General features: G+C 41.9%; 2 protein-coding genes across 15 annotated transcripts in view; one reads left to right on the top strand and one right to left on the bottom strand.

Moving 5' to 3' along the window:
- Positions 1-18,797, top strand: part of LOC111747946 (cAMP-dependent protein kinase catalytic subunit PRKX-like) — a 190,020-nt gene that overhangs the window by 2,965 nt on the left and 168,258 nt on the right. For 9 of the 14 annotated variants that reach the window (XR_010319855.1, XR_010319856.1, XR_010319854.1 and 6 more), the window contains exon 3: positions 2-104. Coding sequence is in view for 2 of the 14 variants with exons in the window: in XM_064278787.1 (XP_064134857.1) it covers positions 2-14 (13 nt within the window). In the remaining 12 variants the exon portion in view is untranslated. Of the gene's footprint in view, position 1; positions 2,076-9,658; positions 10,813-17,243; position 18,797 lie in introns of those variants that run through there. The other 5 variants (XR_010319858.1, XR_010319852.1, XM_064278787.1 and 2 more) reach the window with 3 other exon arrangements.
- LOC100660719 (zinc finger protein 883-like) lies at positions 3,786-17,427 on the bottom strand. The gene is made up of 4 exons (XM_023539673.2): positions 17,229-17,427; positions 8,348-8,474; positions 7,077-7,230; positions 3,786-5,713 (listed from the first exon to the last, which is right to left on the bottom strand). Exons 1-4 carry the CDS (start codon positions 17,229-17,231, stop codon positions 3,931-3,933), a joined length of 2,067 nt encoding a protein of 688 aa, XP_023395441.1. The 5' UTR covers positions 17,232-17,427; the 3' UTR covers positions 3,786-3,930.

Raw genomic sequence — 18,797 nt, 5'->3', positions numbered from 1 at the left:
GGAGCAACAGATAACTAAGACAACTTGGATGTCCCATGAAACCACGTTCATAAACCTCCAAACCAAGAAAACCAAATACCACGCAATTGAAGCAGTCTCAACAGGTACTGGCTTTTTTTTGTCATTGTCGTAAATGTATCTATCATACGAATTTTGCTAATTCAACTTTTTAGAGGTTGTAACTTAACAGTTATTATGACAATCACCCATGCAACCCTACCTTTAATCAATGTTATATTTCTATCGTCCTTAATCCCTTCTCCTTTCTGCTTTCCCATCCCTCCTGCCCCGTAGCCACCAATGAACTTTGTTCTCCATACGTTTACCTTTTCTTGTCTTTTTATGGCACCTTGGTAGCACGGTGGTTAAGTGCTTAGCTGCTAACTGAAAGGTCAGCAGTCCGAACCCACCGCTGTTCCACAGGAGAAAGATGTGGCAGTCCATTTCCATGTGGCAATCTTGGAAACCCTATGGGGTTTCCTGTCAGGTCACTATCAGTTAGAATCAACAAGATGGCAGTGAGTTGGGGTTTCTATTTTTACTTTAGTGAAGTCATACAATATTTATCCTTTTGTGATTGACTTACTTGATTTCAGTATAATGTCTTCCAGCTCCATCCATGCTGTAACATGTATCAAGTCTTCATTTCTTCTGCTGGCCGAGTAGTATTCCACAGTATGTGTGGACCACATTTTGTTGATCCATTCATCTGTTGATAGGTTTTGTGGTTGAAGCCAAGGATGTGGGTGGCTGTAGCACAACTTCAAAGAGGTGTAAACATGAGGACTGTGAAAAAAGCTCAAAAATAGCTAGAAGAGAGTTCAGTTAGGTGGGAGAGATTTGATAGTCGGGGCAAAACGTCATGAGACAGGCGATACTGGAGATGCTGGAGAGAGAGTAAATGACTGATGGTGTGATGGATCAGAGAAGGGAGGGGACCCAGAGCTGATGGAGAGGGCCAGATCTTTCACTGAGATGCAGAGTGGAGATGTGGATGGGTGTGGGAGCAGAAACTTTGTAAGGAGAAGCAGAAAATTGAGGAAGTCCCTGCCTGATTTCCTCTAAATGTATTCATTTATTCATTCACTCACTCATTAAAAATTATTTATTCAGTTCTTGTGATATAAAGACATCAAGGGCACAGACATCAGTCTAGGTCAACTGGTTTTCCAACCCTCACTAAAATTCCATCATTCATGTAAATACAGTAGTTGAGACATCAGCTTTAGGATCAGATGACACTTATCATTTTCTACTTACTATCTACACCAAGGACACTAAGAAATCCCACTTCACAGGCCAACTGTGTCATGTGGAAATCTCAGATTCCTGTCTTTGTTTAGTTCTGACACCAAGCACCCACGCAGGATTTTCCCTCTGATGCTAGCCACCTGGGGCTAGGTCAGACCTCACAAGTTAAAAGGATACCATCCTTCAGACAGCAGCTGCCAAGTTGGGAAGTCTGAATGACTGCTGACTTGTGATTTGCTGGCTCAAGTCTGGAGGTTCCCTCTACCCTCCTGAGAACACTAGCTGCGAGATCCAGGGGTACCTGGCTCCCATACTTCTGAGCTTCCTTTTGGTTCAATAATCCACTTGGATGACTCAGATATCATGAAAAGGCCAGGCTTAAGATAATGGGTTGAACATAAAAAAGGATGCAAATGAAGAGATGCATGGGGCAAGGTCTGGGAGGGTCCAGGTGCAGAGCTGCCATGTGCCCAGAACATCCCACCCTCCACATGGATGGATGTTTCTCATGAAACAGGTAGCTCCCTTAAGCCTCCAACTTCCGTTGTTTTATTGGCCAGGCCTGCTTGAAAGCTAAATTATGCCTCAAGAGGTGAGCATCAGGCCACCAGGTGGTCCCTCTGATCCTGCCAGCCCTCACATATCAGCCTCAGCTCCAGTCCACCTTTCAGGAAAAAAAAAAAAAAAAAAAAAAAATTCAGGAACCTCACATAAAGGCCAGATTGCTTTTTGCAGGGCAGTTCATCACCTCACAGTTCGCAATTCTGAAACTATGTATATTCTAAGAGTCAACAAATAATGTATTGTGGATAATAAGAGACAACGGTGTTACTGTTAGAGAAAGGAGTAACATACAAAGTAAGGGAAAAGGCTAAGCTGAACTCTGTGGTGTTGGACTGGAATCAGAGATACAGGTCTGATCTTGTAGTTTTTGAAATATATACAGATACATGCAGAAACAGGTATAAATATGTGTCTTATGAGTATACTCAACACATATATTTCCTAGCTCTTTTCACTTTGAGGACCCAGTAGCAATACATATACTCAATGTCCAGATCTTTGTTTCTAAATATCCATCTGTTAAAAAAAGGAACCAGGCTTTCTTGGAGAAAAGTTTGATCCCAGGGCTTGGGCAGAAAAGGACAAGAGGAGCCTCAAACACTACAGAAAGTAAATGTACGAAGTATAATGGGGAAATGTGGGAAAAAAAAAAAATACAGGAATCTACTTAAGGGAGGTCCTAATTAAATCTGGGACAATTTGAGCAAGAAAAGAAAAAAAGTAACACGGATTAGTTCCCAAGTTACAAACTTATGCACAACTTACGTCTGACTTATGTCCAACCTGTAGTTATGAACTAACTCCTGTAAAACCTATTACAAATCAAGAATTCTTTCCGCAGGAATGCAAGTCATATATCCTTTGCTCGCTGGTCGCACGGTGTCTGCCCACTGCTTGGTCTCAAAGCTCTGAGGCGGGCAGAGGCCGACACCCCCCGCGACATCATGGGAGTAGCCACGCAAAGGCAGGGTCTGTGCTTGATGCTTACCTATCCTCCCCACCCGTCTCACCCCACTGTGGGATTCTGCGTGCATAGTGCCCATGCGGGTGGCTTTCTTGCCTCCACAGGTTGCGGCTGGGGAGGACATAGCAAAGGGAATCCAGTAAAGCCACAAAGGTTCCTAGTAACAAACGAGAGCTACTTTGAAACTCGCATCAAAACATTATTATGTTCAAGTTGTTTCAGAATATCAAGAAGTGTTTAATGGTTTTTATGCGTAGAAAGGTACACTGTACACGATATACTAAGACAGACAGACATTTGACTAATTAATCTCAGATATGAATCGTACCTAACTGTTCTGACTGGTGTACAAAATCGACTTAAACACAAACTTAGGAATGGAACTTGTTCGTAATCTGGGGACTGTCTGAACTGTTCACAATTTAATAAAGAGGAGAGAAGTGAAAAGTATTCTCTCAGAACTAATAAACAAGAAATGATTGGATCAGAAAACACCATTTGGTGAACTCCACAGTAATAATAACCAAAGGTGATAATTATGAGTGCATACTAAAAACAGGTCAAAGTAGGATGAAAAACAATATTTGTACAGTCTCAAAGTATTGCCCTATAAGAAACTCCTACTTGTAAAGGTAAAATAGTTAACTTTACCATAGGCAACAGTGGAAGGAAACGGGTTAAATATGAAAACAAAACACTCTTAAACCATTTGCAAGATGAGTGTATTTAACTGAATACAAAATACCAACAAAAACATTAAAAACCATAAAACCACATTTGCTCAAGGCTATTCTCTGCAACTTCATTTGTAACAGCCAAAGCCTTCCAGAAAGGTAAAATACCGCTTGGACTGAGAAAGTAATAAATACTGTTGAGGACAGCCCCACAGTTACAATGAAGCTGTTAATTCTCCCCAAGGCACAAAGTAGCTGTAAAGGCTGCTTCTTTAAGTTAGTACTGATTTCTTATTCACTGAGAAACTTTTTATTTAATCGCAGACTTTTGGAAACTTGCTCTTTGAAATTACAGCAGTAAGGATGAAATATCCCACTTCTGACATAGAATAATCTCTCCCTTTTGAGGTATCATATGTGAATTAAGGTATGCAGAACGACTAAAAAAAAAAAAAGGCTTTCCCATATTCCTTACATTCATAAGGCCTCTCCTCTGTGAGTTCTTCTATGTGCAGTAAGGTGTGAGGAACACTTAAAGGTTTTCCCACATTCCTTACATTCATAAGGCCTCTCTCCAGTGTGAATTCGCATATGTATAGTGAGGTTTGAGACTTGCCTAAAGACTTTCCCACATTCTTTACATTCATAAGGCATCTCACCACTGTGAGTTCTTTTATGCGTAGCGAATCCAGATGAGTAACTAAAGACTTTGCCACATTCCTCACATTCATAAGGCCTCTCTCCACTGTGAGCTCTTAAATGTGTATTGAGATGTGACGAACACCTAAACGTTTTCCCACACACTTTACATTCATAAGGTTTCACGCCACTGTGAATTCTTATATGTTGAGTGAGGGATGAGGAACAGCTAAAGGCTTTCCCACATTCCTTACATTCATAAGGTCTCTGCCCATTGTGAGTTTTTATATGTATAGTGAGGTGTGATGACTGACTGAAGGCTTTCCCACATTCTTTACATTCATAAGGCCTTTCTCCACTGTGAATTCTTCTATGTGTAGTGAGGTTTGAGGCTTGCCTAAAGACTTTCCCACATTCTTTACATTCATAAGGCTTCTCTCCACTGTGAGTTCTTGTATGTAGAGTGAGGGATGAGGAACAACTGAAAGCTTTCCCACATTCCTTACATTCATAAGGTTTCACTCCACTGTGAATTCTTTTATGTTTGGCGAGGGCTGAGGAATAACGAAAGACTTTCCCACATTCCTTACATTCATAAGGTCTTTCTCCACTGTGCGTTCTTGTATGTTGAGTGAGGTGTGAGGAACCACTGAAGGCTTTTCCACATTCCTTACATTTATAAGGTCTCTCTCCACTGTGAGTTCTTAGATGTTGAGTGAGCGATGAGGAACAAGTAAAGGCTTTCCCACACTCCTTACATTTATAAGGCCTCTGCCCATTATGAGTTTTCATATGTGTAGTGAGGTGTGATGACTGACTAAATGCTTTCCCACATTCCTTGCATTCATAGGGCCTCTCTCCACTGTGAGTTCGCATATGGGTAGTGAGGGCTGAGGAACAACTAAAGGTTTTCCCACATTCCTTACATGCATAATGTCTCTCTCCACTGTGAGCTCTTACATGTTTAGTGAGGTCAGAGGCCCGACTACAGGCTTTCCCACATTTCTTACATTCATAAGGCCTCTCTCCACAGTGAGTTCTTACACGTTGAATGAGGGATGAGGCTTCACTAAAGGCTTTCCCACATTCCTTAGATTCATAAGGCTTATTTCTGTCATGAGATTTTCTATGTAAAATGAGGGCTAAAGGACGGCTACATGTTTTACATTCTGTACTGTCATGATTATGACCTCTCATGTATGTCAAAAACGATGAGCAACTACCGAAATCTTTCCCACATTGGTTACATTCACAGTGCTTCTCTCCAGTGAGTGTTGTCACAGGATTCTTAAGGGTGGAGAGAGAAATGAAGTCCTTCTGAGATACCTTGCATTTATGGGGTTTCTTTCCACTAAGAGTTCTCATACAAGTGGGTGGGTGAGTGAGACAATTGCAGGCTTTTCCACATTCCTTACACTGACAGGTACTGCATTCAGTGTGACATCTGGTGTGGTGTTTATGTGATGAGTGATCCGTGAAGGCTTTTCCACACTGACAGCATTCGAAAGGATTTGTTTGTGGAGGATTTCTTTTTAGCACAGTAAGATTTGGAATCTGGCTGAACGTTTCCCCACACTGATTGCCTTCATTACTTTCACAGTGGTTCTCTGCTGTACGACTTCTGTTAAAAATAGGCAAGATACTGTTGGAAATAAATTTGTTCCATTTCACCATTACCAAACACAGTCAACATGCATGGTTTTTGCCCTGAGTTGTCTTACATTTTATAGATTAAATTATCTAGCATAAATACTGTCGTTACTAATACTTTCTAAAGTATGAGGCTCCTGATAATTGTGTCCAAGTGAAATATATTTCAAATATACAACATCTGACTAATACTTAGGAAAATGTCATATTGTGAAAATTCTCTGAACATGTAATTTTACAACTAGGTTTATATATATCAACATATACCCTCACTCCTCACTTACAGACATGATTAGACTTAAAAAGTCTAGGAGGTTATATGAAAATCAGCAGTATGTGAAAAAGGAGGATGACCACACAGATCACAAAATGGAGCTTGATTACAACATCACGTAACAGCCACACAACTGAAATTCATGGCTTAGCCAAGCTGACATATAACCTTAATCATCGCAGCCAGCATTACCCTTGCCTTGTGTCTCCGCATTTGTTACTGCCAGACACACATCATTAATCCGCAGAATAGTCGGAAAGTAGATTCTTTACTATTGCAATAAATGCAAAATGTTGGATGTGTGATAGTAGATAAGTGAGGAGTCGAAAAACCAAAAAAACCATTACTGTTGAGTCGATTCCGACTCATAGCGACCCTACAGGACAGAGTAGAACTGCCCTGTAGCATTTTCAGGGAGCAGCCAGTGGATTCGAACTGCCAACATTTTGGTTAGCATCTGAGCTCTTAACCACTGTGCCACCAGGGCTACAAGTGAGGAATACAAAAACCCACATACATATACATATTAGCACGTATCAGGGCTTAGAATAGATTTGTTATGGTTTATCAATTGCTGACATAAACAAGGGCAGCGTATGTCTTGCACAGCAACCAAATCTGTTATCCTTTGGATTTTGACCTGAATAAAAAACAAACAGGGGTACCCTGCTGCTTTAAATATGTGTTGCTCTCCACAGTCCTGCCAACAATCCAGTTGTCCACATGGATCCTGAAAGTTTCAGGAGCCTGATGCAGAAGGTTGGATTACTGGCAGGACCTGGACGGTGACACACACTCAAAGTGGGGAGGTTGCCCGCCATCTTTGAAAGGAACAATGTTGATTGTTTCTTCCTGAGGTCAAAATCTGACAAGTAACAGATTAGGTTGCTATGCAACACATATAGTGCCCTTGTGTTAGCTGGCAATTACCGAACCATTAAGAAAGTGGTTTGAAGTCCTGGTATATATACAGAAATATTTGTATATGTATATTTTAACGTCATGATAATTTAGCACGTTCTCCTAAGGCACTGTTTACTCTTGTTTGAATGATACTCACCTCACATGTCTCTCCTGGCTTTTATGCTTATCTTTATTGCCTAGCGATTGGTCAGAGATTTCTCCAAACACGAAGGACCAGGTGTTATTCTTCATGAGTCGCACCATTACATGTTCACTGGATAACTTTTCTCCATCCTTAGGATTTTGAGAGACTAACCAGATAATTCAAGTTGAGGTTCACAATATGAAACAAAAAGAAAAGAAATTATCAGGGGAAAAAAGGCTGCTGTGAACAAAGAAAGACAGCCACATTTCACTGTGTCAGCACTTTGGCAATGGTTAAAAAGCAATTTACTAGGAAATACTTCCATAAGGATTCAGAGTGATGGTGACGTGAGTAGGTGTAATTAGAGAGGTAAGTAGGAAGACTCATAGCAACACTGCAGGAACAGAGCAAAACTGCCCCATAGGGATTCAAAGGAGCTGCTGGTGAATTCAAACTGCTGACCTTTTGGTCGCTATGAGTCGGAATCGACTCGACCGCAACAGGTTTGGTTTTAAGTAGGAAGACATTGGGCACAATACACATGTAACAAGGAAAGAGGAAAAGGGGTTCCAGGACCCCAAGTCTGAGAGGATTGGTAAAATAAGAAAAGCAAGCTCAGGTATCTGGGAAGTTGTGTCCTCAATTCAAAAGAGACTTTTTCAAGCTGACTCATTCAAATGTAATTCCCTCTGTGCAGGGACGTCCTTCAAAAAATTCTGGCTTTCCTGTTGCCTCCTGAAACTGTGGCCCTGGATGAGTCCTATCTCCACTGTCCTCAGATCTTTCCCTTTTTTCTCTGGGAAATAAAATGCGTATAGCTGACGTGGTGCTCACAGAGAAATGCCTATCATGAGGGAGGACAGTGAAGAGCAATGAACATTTTCTTGACGCTGAGCCAATACTTTGCTCTTCAGGGTCTCTGAAGATAAAAGACAGGTGTGAGCTTTTTGTGGCAAAATAATCATGTCACACTTGTAATGAACACAATAAAGCTCTCTACAGGGTCTCAGCCCCCAAAGCGACCCCTGAAGCCAAAGCTTACAACACTTAAAGAGCTTCAGGGCTTTTAATCAGAACAGAAATGAAAACTCACTTTAACACATGGAGGTTTATGTTCATGGGGGAAGACAAAATAAGTGGGTTCCATAGACCAAGAAACCCGGCCTGCTTTACTTAACAGTTTATTCACATTCCTTAGCCCAAGTACTGGGGCAAAGCCAATGAGTAAGATATTTTTGTTTACTAAAGGAATAAATAAATTTTAAAAATGATGCCATTCTTACCTACTGAGGCCAGGTTTCTGAAGGTTTCCATCATCACGTCTCTGTAGAGCTTCCTCTGAGCAATATCCAGGAAAGCCCACTCTTCCTGGGTAAAGACCACGGCCACATCCTCAATGACCACTGAGTCCTAAAACATCCCAACACATCCTAGATCAGCCAGGTACTGTGTACTCCATCGTGTACAAGAACGAAGGGTGAGGCTGACAGTCCTGGGGAACTAAGAATTTATAGAGATTTGACACAAGGTTCTGTGTTTACCAAGGTCTATCCCAGGGTATTGCCATCAGCCTCTTCCCATCCCTAGCTACACTGACTTCCTCACTGATTACATCCTTTGTCACAGATTTCCATTGAGATAATCTCTCCACAGTGTGTAACCAACTGCAGTCATATTCTTCTCTCTCTATGGTCTAGAACAGTTAGAAAATGTAGCAACAGTTAGAGAAATATTCTCACTGAGATCATCACTTCCTTGTGAACAAACAATTCCACTTCCTTCCCTAAGACCCACCAGAGCACTCAACCACACATAAATCACAGCGTGAAGGCAGGATGACGTATTAATAACTGGGAAACACTGCGGAAGGGCAGTTTTTCTTTTTGCTGCTCACAGCCATGGGAGGACCAGTGGCCTGTAAAAAACAAAGTGGTAACCCAAGGCCCTGAGCTGGGCATATTTTCTAGAACAACTCTAGGAGATCAGGAGGTGACAGGTCTATCTGCTGAAAAAAGAATATATTTTTGCATATTTATGAATTTTTACATGTCAGTTGCCTATTTTCAAAAACTCAGTTGTTCGGTCACCCCGTCTGTCTCATAGGGACAAGTAAAGGTAACTGAAGTTAAAAAGAGCTCAGGTGACACAGGAAACGTGAGAATCAGATCTCCCCATGATGCTCAAATTTCGAGACCTGATGCAGCTGTCCACTAATCACACATTAGTGATTGCCCCCTCAACAAACATAAACTCATACTCCCTCACACACACATACTCTAATGTTACAAGACGGACAAAGAACACTACCTGTGCAGAAACAAGAACACGACACCCTTGTGTTTGTTGAGTGGCAAGAGGTTACAATGCTCATTTTCTTATGACAGAACAACATGATAAGTGTAATTAATGTCACCTAATTACACATGTAAGCACTGTGGAAATGGCAAATGTTTTATTATATATAATTCTTACCAGGAACATTAATTTTGTAAGTTGAAGTGTTGACGGTTTACCTGTTAAATTGCTTGTGAAGCCTAGGAAATGGAGACTTAGACACCAGCCTTCTAGAGGCTTCACTTAAAAATTCTCTCAAGTTTGCAGCCCCTGGAAGGCACACAACCACGACTACGCTGGAGTCTTCTGGTCTGTAAGAGCGACCTCTGTGAAACAGCACGAATCCACTGGCTTCCTCGTGGGGTGAGGAGAGAAAAGTCTGCTAAATGACTCTTTGGGTGCTAAAACAGAGCAGCTTTAGAGTAAGAAGACTCCTCTTGTCAGGGGAGTGGTGAAGTGAGCTGTCTGAGTCCTCTCTAATCAATCCTTGTATGATGGGTCACAACACACTCTGAGCTACAGCCAAAATCCAAAAATGTCCTCTTCGGCAGTAGGCAGGGTTACAGAAAGTCATCAAAAACCCTCATGTTCGTCATACAATAATGATAAGGAGTTCCATGTATTGAGCAACTACGATTTGTGAAAGGTTTCCCAAAGAGTTTTCAACACTAGTTCATTTGTATCTCATGACTGTCCTCAGCAGGTATTATCTCTGATAGTTCATAGCTGAGTAAAGACAGAGAAAATCAATCCCATGCTCTCTGTTGGCCACAGAGCCCTGATGGTGCAGTGGTTAAGAGCTCAGCTGCTAACCAAAAGGTCAGCAGTTCGAATCCACCAGCCGCTCCTTGGAAACCCTATGGGGCAGTTCTACTCTGTTCTATAGGGTTGTTATGAGTCAGAATCAACTTGATGGCAGTGAGTTTTAATGTCAAGTAGCGATATGGTCTACGGAAAAAGCACAGTCGGGATGAGCAGTAAAGAAGCATACTTAGTGAGTTAGTGCAGGGAGCAACAATCATCTTAGAAAATGTTAGCTAGTGAAACCTGGCTTGGTAATGTAAAAAAAAAAAAGATCGCACTTTTAATTCCAAAAATTTGGAAACAGGTTGTGATGATTTTGCAAACAGTCATATACATTTCACATGTTAGTTGACTTCAACAAATCCCCAAGTAGAGGTACAGAAGTCAAAGGGCTCCACTGACCTTCCCGCCCAGGAAAGGGAAGACACACTGCTTATAACCAGACAAGGCCATTAGCAGTGCGAAAAACATGTAAATTTGGGAAACTGGTAAAAAAAAAAAAAACCAACGTAAATGAATAGTATAAAGAAAGTAACATGAAAATAAAGACCACACTAATGACACAAAAAACAGATGGAAGACCTCCGGTTTCTGGTTTAAATCGTCTGTCTCATCCTCCCCAGAAAAAATCTGAATGTATGAAACGCAGAAAATTGAGGTCTCAGGGCAAAGTGCTGCCCCAAGACTGGACGGACACATAGGCAGCTATAAAGAATCATGCCAGAGCAAAAGCCTAGGAGCAGAAGCCACCTGTAGGATCAGTACCAGCGTAGGAAAACTTAAAGTGCAGTTGATGGATTGCTAGAGCCTAAATGTGGATAAGCTTCTGGGTTAAAAACGCCAGGGGGCCCAAACTTAGGGGGACCCACAGAGTTTTGCGAGTTTCATTTGCAGGTACTCTTAACAGGTCCTCAGTGTGACCACCAGAGAAAAATCTCCTTGTGCTTTGAAAGGCAGCCATTTCAGAAATTACCCAGAGGATTCTGTTCTCCCTGACAAGGCCTGCCCTCAAGGGAACCTATTTACCAGGGCCTTCCTGACCTGCAATAGTGAGATACCCAACTCCAGTCCCATCTAGGCTTCCTGTTCTCACCAAAGTGGGTGAGGGGAGAAGCAGGAGAGCACTTGTAGGGTCACTGCCCAGGGCACAGGCTCACTGAGACTTAATCACTGGACTAAAGCAGGCTTCCATTTGTGTACACCTTACCACAACATTAAAAAGGTTCTTACATAATAACGGCATTACAAAATAAAGGACTCCAAGTCTCAGACCTGATTTAAGAAGCCTCCAGAAAGGGGGACATCTAGGTCAATTGGCATTATTAAGTTTATTATGAAAATGTTCTGTATCCCACTTTGGTGAGTGGTGTCTGGGGTCTTAAAAGCTTGAGAGTGGCCACCTAAGATGCATCAATTGGTCCCATCCCACTTGGAGCAAGGGAGAATGAAGAAAATCAAAGATGCAAGGAAAATATTAGCTCAAGAGACTAAAGGACGATGTGAGCCAGAGACTCCACCGGCCTGAGACCAGAAGAACTAGATGGTACCCAGTTGTCACCAGTGACCGCCCTGACAGGGAACACAACAGAGACTCCTGGATGGAGCGGGAGAAAAGTGTGCAGCAGAACTCAAATTCACGTAAAAAGACCAGACATAATGGTCTGATAGAGGCTGAAGTATCACCTGAAACCATGGCCCCAGTTTCTCTAACAGAGAACTAACCCAGAACTGAAACCATTCCCAAAGGCCACTCTTCAGACAAAGATTAGACAGGACTATGAAACAAAAAAATAATACACGTGAGGAGTGTGCTTCTTAGTTCAGTTCAATACGTGAGACCAAATGGGCAGCTCCTGTCCGGAGGGAGGAGGAGAAGGCAGAAAGGGACAGGAGCTGGTCAAATGGACACAGGGAAAGCAGAGTGGAAAGAAGAGTGTGCTGTCACATTGTGCAGATTGCAACTAATGTCACAAAACAATATATGTATAAATTTTTATATGGGAAATTACCTTGAGCTGTGAACCTCCACCTAAAGCACAAAAAGAAAAGAAAAAAAAAGTCTCCAGGAAACTGAAACACTACAGAGGAAAAAAAAAAAAAGAACATCAGAGCAACAATTACAGCAAACTGTAGTAAACACAGCCTAGTGTCTGGCCTGATAAAGATAAAATCTCATATTAAAGGCCTTTTTATTTACCTCATTTACTTAGTACATAATCTCTGGCTTCCAACAGAAAACTACTAGGCACCCTAAAGGCAACAACACAGCTGGAAGAGACAGCAAGCATCAAAATCAGTCTAAGATACAGCACAGATTTGGGAATTAAAAGGCCAGAACTTCCAAATAACTATAATTAACAAGCTAGGTGCGCTTGTGCAGAAAGTACATCAACTGTAACTACACGTGGGTAAGACAGGCAGAGAGATGGAAACTAACAAATCAAATACTGGAAAATCAAAAGCAATGTAACAGAAATGAAGAGTGCCTTTAACGAGTTTATCAAATGACAGGACAAAGGAAAGGAAAGAATAGGAAGCTCGAAGGTATGTTAATAAAAGACTCTCAAAACTGAAATGCAAAGAGAAAAAAGAATGAAGAAGAGGGAATTGAATGGCCAAGGACTGTGGGACAAAATTACAAAGGTGGGCCATCCATGCATTGAGAATACCAGAAAGGAAGACCGTAGAAATGAACAGAAGAAATAACTGAGGTAATAATGACTGAGAAATTTAGAAAATTTATGACACACAGCAAACCAAAGATTCAGGAAGTTCAGGGAATGATTCTCAGCGGTTTGGCAGTTATGAGGTGGTTTGGCAGTTCCGAGGTAGTTTGGCAGCTGTAGGATAATGTGATCACTTCCATGATGAGGTTTGATACGGTGTGATCACCTCCGTGATGGAATCTGCTGTGAGCAGCCAATCAGTTGAAAGGGAGTTTCCTTGGGGGTGTGGCTGCGTTGAATATAAGTGGACCTTCTGGCGAGTCTCACGGGCTTTTGCTAGTTCTGGATCCTGCAGCTGGTTCCCGTTCACATGACCTCCGGTTCTCTGGATTTGAGCTAGCAGTTTACCTGCCTATCTTGGGATCTGTCAGCCTCTAACCTGACCCAGACATAGATACCTGACATAAGTGCATAACACAAAGTGTACCCTAATGTAAACTGTGGCTTCCTGTTGATGATAATGTTATCAATATTGATCAATTTTAACAAATTCAGCGCACTAACACAAGATGCTGTAACAGGGAAAACTGAAGTGAGGGGACAGGAGGAAGTAGGAGTCTGTGGGAACTCTACTTAACCATTCTTCCGTAAACCTAAAACTGCTCTAAAAAAGAAAATCTATTCATAGAAAACAAAAATGAGTAAAAGTAAAATCAGATCAACTATGTAAGACAGTCGTCTCTGTGACTGGGATGTATAACTGAAAACTTAAGGATGTCCCTGCTCTAAAGGCTGGTAACTCAGCAATCAACAATGTAACATTACATCACATATATGTACGTGGTGGATTCAGAAGAGGACCTGGAACCAAAAACTATCAAGTTCATAGAAGAAAAAATAGGATCAACGCTACAGGCCCTAATACACGGCATTAACAGGATACAAACCACAACCAACAACACACAAACGCCAGAAGATAAGCTAGGTAACTGGGATCGTCTAAAAAATTAAGCACTTATAAAAAGACTTCACCAAAAGAGTAAAAAGAGAACCTACAAACTTGGAAAAAATTTTTGGCTATTACAAATCAGACAAAGTGCTAATCTTTAAAATCTACAAGAAAATCTAATACCTTTACAACAAAAAGACAAATAATCCAATTAAAAAATGGGCAAAGGAAATGAACAGACACAAAAGAAGACATTCAAGCGGCCAGCAGACACATGAGGAAATGCTTGGGATGACTAGCCATTACCGTACCATACCCGTTGCTGTTGAGTCGATTCCAACTCATAGCGAACCTAGCCATTAAAAAAAGAAATGCAAATCAAAACTACAGGGTGATACCATCTCACCCTTGCATTACTGGCATGAATCAAACAAAGAGAAAATAACAAATGGTGGAGAGGCTGTGGGGAGATTGGAACTCTTATGCACTGTGAGTGGGAATGCAAAACGGTACAACCATTTTGGAAAACAATATGGCGCTTCCCTAGAAAGCTAGAAATAGAAATACCATTTGATCCAGCAATTCCACTCCTAGGAATATATCCTAGAGGAGTGAGTCGTCACACAAATAGACACATGCACACCCATGTTCACTGCAGCAGTGTTCACAATAGCAAAAAGATGGAAAGAACCTATATACCCATCAAAAGATGAATGGATAAACAAACTGTGGTACATAGGCACAATGGTCTACTATGCAATGATAAAAGAACAATGATGAATCTGTGAACATGGATAACATGGATGAATCTGGCAGGCATTATGCTGAGTGAAATAAGTCAATCACAAAAGGACAAATATTGTATGAGACCACTACTATAAAAACTTTTATGAAAAGATTTACACACAAAAAGAACCTTTGATGGTTACAAGAGAGGGGTGGGGTAGGGATGGAAAAACACTAAACAGACAAGAGATAAGTGGTAACTTCGGTGAAGGGTAAGACAGTACACAGTACTGGGGAAGCCAGCACAACTTGTACAAGGCAAGGTCATGGAAGCTTCACAGACACATCCAAACTCCCTGAGGGACAGAATTGCTGGGCTGAGGGCCGTGGGGACCGTGGTCTCAGGAAACATCTAGCTCAACTGGCGTAACAGAGTTTATAAAGAAAATGTTCTAAACTCTACTTTGGTGAGTAGCACCTGGGGTCTTCAAAGCCTGTAAGCAGCCATCTAAAATATTCCACTGGTCTCATCCCTTCAGGAGCAAGGGAGAATGAAGAAAACTAAAAATACAAGGGAAAGATTAATCCAAAGGACTAATGGACCACATCTACCATGGCCTCCACCAGACTGAGCCCAGTACAACTAGATGGTGCTCGGCTACCACCACTGACTGCTCTTGACAGGGATCACAATAGAGGGTCCCTGGTCAAAGTTGGAGAAAAACATAGAACAAAATTCAAACTCACAAAAAAAGACCATATTTACTGGTCTGACAAAGACTGGAGGAACCCCGAGAGTATGGCCCCCGAACACCCTTTTAGCTCAGTAATGAAGTCACTCCAAAGATCAGACAGGCCCATAAAAAAAAAAAACGAAACTAAAGGAGTACACCAGCCCTGGGGCAAGGACTAGACGGCAGGACGGGACAGGAAAGTAGGTAATAGGGAACCCAAGGTCGAGACGGGGAGTGTTGACATATCATGGGGTTTTGTTAACAAATGTCATAAAACAGTATGTGTACTATTTAATGAGAATCTAGTTTGTTCTGTAAACCTTCATCTAAAGTACAATGGGGAGGGGGGAAGGTCTTAAAAACAAATAACAGATAGTAGTTATCTCCAGGCAGAAGGAGATAAGAGATCAGGGTGGGACACAAAGGGAGGCCATAAAAATAGACCAAGATCTATTTGTTATCAGTGACTCAGATTACTATTTAGATTATACAGGAGAAGTGTATACGCCCCTTGCTTATATAGCTGATAATAGAAAGTTTAAAGCATTATTTAAAACACAAAAGAAATGAAATTTTCACATATTATAAAAAGTCATGTGAAGACTCCTTTATTTTCATTTTACTTACCTTAGTTCAGAAGAGCTTTTTTTTACACCTTATCTGTTTATCTTAGAAATTCTGTTTACTAGAAGGTACGCTAGAAAAGCAAAATGGCTGCAATCCTAACGTCCATGCATTAAATACAGTTAAAAACAAGAAGAAACCTTGGATCAGTTGTGTTCTCAGGTTCTATAATAATTTAGATTTGAGCTCTCTACTGTTAGGAAACCCTGGTGGTGTAGTGGTTAAGAGCTATGGCTGCTAACCAAAAGGTCAGCAGTTTGAATCCACCAGGCGCTCCAGGGAAACCGTATGGGGCGGTTCTGCTCTGTCCTACAGGGTCTCTATGAGTTGGAATTGACTCGACGACAGGGGGGGTTTGGCTTATGTACTGTTATGAAAAGGTCACCAGGATGGTTTGTTCATTAAAAAGAAAGTGTAAATTCCATGCTATCTTTTATGTAGCAAACTAGATGAAATAAACTATTTGCTTGCTTCTACATAAACACTGGCAAGATGCTTCAGAAAGTAATAAAGCTAGTTATTTAAAGAAAGCTGGGGGAAGAGGGGTGGGCTGGATGAGGGCAAGAGTAGGAACAAGTTGTCATAAAGTATACTTTTAAAGTTCACATTGAATTTCGAACTTTGAAGGTATTATCTACTGGAAAAACAATTTCAGCAAACGATACTGTACTTTTAAAACATGACATAAGTCAAATAAGTGTTTTTACTAGGAATTCATGTTCATAATAATAAAACCATTTAATCATTTAGGACCCACCTGTTATTAAATAGTAAACTTGTATAAATCACATAGCTATAAATTAAAGCTCTCTTTCAGGAGAGTATCATCACCACGCGGGACCCCATAAACAGTCAGGGCCTTCCCCTATGAACTCTCCCCCCTTTTCTGACCTATAACAGAGTGTGAGAGGAGGAGCTGCAGTTTTAGAACTGCACAGAAAATGCTCCACTGCCTGGGGGGAGTCACAAACACTGGTCAGAGAGACGGAACAAGGATGGCTCTGGAGGGCGGGGTTCATTCAACACAGAGCACCAAGGCCCAGGGTGGGGACATTAATGCCTCAGGGTGCCAGCTCTGAGAGTCACATAAGCAAGGTGACCCCAGCCATCTAAATCCTGAAAAGCCTCATGTATATAGGGGAAAGGCCCAGTGACAGTGGAGCAGCGCCTCAGGGTGCCTTCTAAACCTCAGACCCTCAGCCTGCTCTGCCACCTTTTTTCTCCACTGAGGAACCACAGTCCCGCAGCACACAGCTGCTCCCTGAACAATTCAGATCCAGCCTCATCCACTTATGCTAAGGATAACCCAGTTCTCTGTAGAACTCACCATTTCCTTCTCCAGTTTCTGGAAGTCTAAAGGAATGTCATCTCTGAGCCCAAGAAGTTCCTTCAGGAATGGGGACAGGAGTGGAAGCAAAGCACTGGGCAGTTTGGAGGCAGATGAATAATGTTTGGTCCACACACCAGTCGGAGCAGTTGAAATACCTCCTTGTGATTTATGGATGTGCAAGATGGTCACCCTAGGTCCTCACTGCCTAGACTGGACTAGTTCTCCCTGCAGCACACCTGAGACCTGAAATAGAAGAAGGAAACAGTGTGGAGGAAGCAGGGACTGACAGGCCTTTGCCCCCCTCCCAGGCTCAGGGCAATGCTCCACCCTGAGGGTATCTGCACTGAAGGCAAACAGGCTCCAGCCCCCAGAGCACACACCTGCATTCTTCAGGCAGCTCCATGGGCCTCTTCTTTCTGCAACAAGATCACAGATGGAGGAATTTACCTCTCCCGGAGCATGAGGAGCAACCAGGCCTGGCCAGGCTGCAAAACTTGAACCTGATTTCCTCCAGGGAGTCAGGGGTCCAGTGTTGAAGCTGTGGGGTCACCTCTGTACCTCTCTGCTTTACAGATCAACACATGCACTGTTATTTGATATTAACATGGGTGAATTGCCAGGAAGAACATATTTTTCAAGTCTTGTCAATAAACTCATAATGCTTCTTTCATTTTTACATAAGTGCAGTTAAAACCCTTGTACGTTTTAGACAAATTCCTGTTTCATTTATAGCACTGTAATATGGAGCCCTTGTGGCACAGTGCTTAAGAGCTTGGATACTAATCAAAAGGTCGGCAGTTCCAATCCATCAGCTGCTCCATGGGAAGCTATGGGACAGTTCTACTCTGTCCTATAGGGTCACTATGCATCCGAATGGACCGGCTGCAAGGAGTTTGATCTGTTGGTTAGTACGTATCAGAATTTTCCAGTTGCTTTTGTAATTAACATTTCTTCCCTGTGAGTCCCTCCCCCCCTTTTGTTTTCAAACCATGACACCACTAGCCCCTAAACTTTTGAGAAATCTGGGAGGATTCCTGAACACATTGTTTTTCAAACTCATAACCGATAAATCAGAAAGTCATTAAGTTTTCTCTAAGGAGCCGTCTTCTGCCTCTGTTCCCATTTCTTTGCACCCTGCTCCTCCTCCAAGCTGACTCCTATTCTTTCATTTCTTGGTCTCAGAGTCAGTATGCTCTCTCTCCTGCATGATGTTTCCATCAGGGTCTCCCCTTTAAGCATTACTCTTCTTTTAATATTTTCTCTAATAAAAAAAAATAGCACTCCTTAATCACATCCTTATTTCTAGATTTGGTATTTCCAGCATAAACTAGGCGCTTGTTCAGTACGTAGAATCTCAAGCCCCAACCCAGAATTGCTCAATCGAATACCACATTTTCATAGGATCCCCGGGTTATCCACATTGACATTCCACTATGAGCAGCATTTATTGATACATAACCTGTAACCAAGGGCGGGGCGCCCTATCGACAGATGCCCTGGGGAACCATCCAGGCTGTGAAAGAATAAATGTCTCTGTGTTAAAGCCATTCACTTGTGGTATTTCTG

Source organism: Loxodonta africana, chromosome Y (genome assembly GCF_030014295.1).
Source record: "Loxodonta africana isolate mLoxAfr1 chromosome Y, mLoxAfr1.hap2, whole genome shotgun sequence".
Classification (NCBI taxonomy): Eukaryota; Metazoa; Chordata; class Mammalia; order Proboscidea; family Elephantidae; genus Loxodonta; species Loxodonta africana.
Note: the sequence above shows the minus strand (reverse complement) of the source record. Positions and strands in the feature narration are given on the sequence as shown.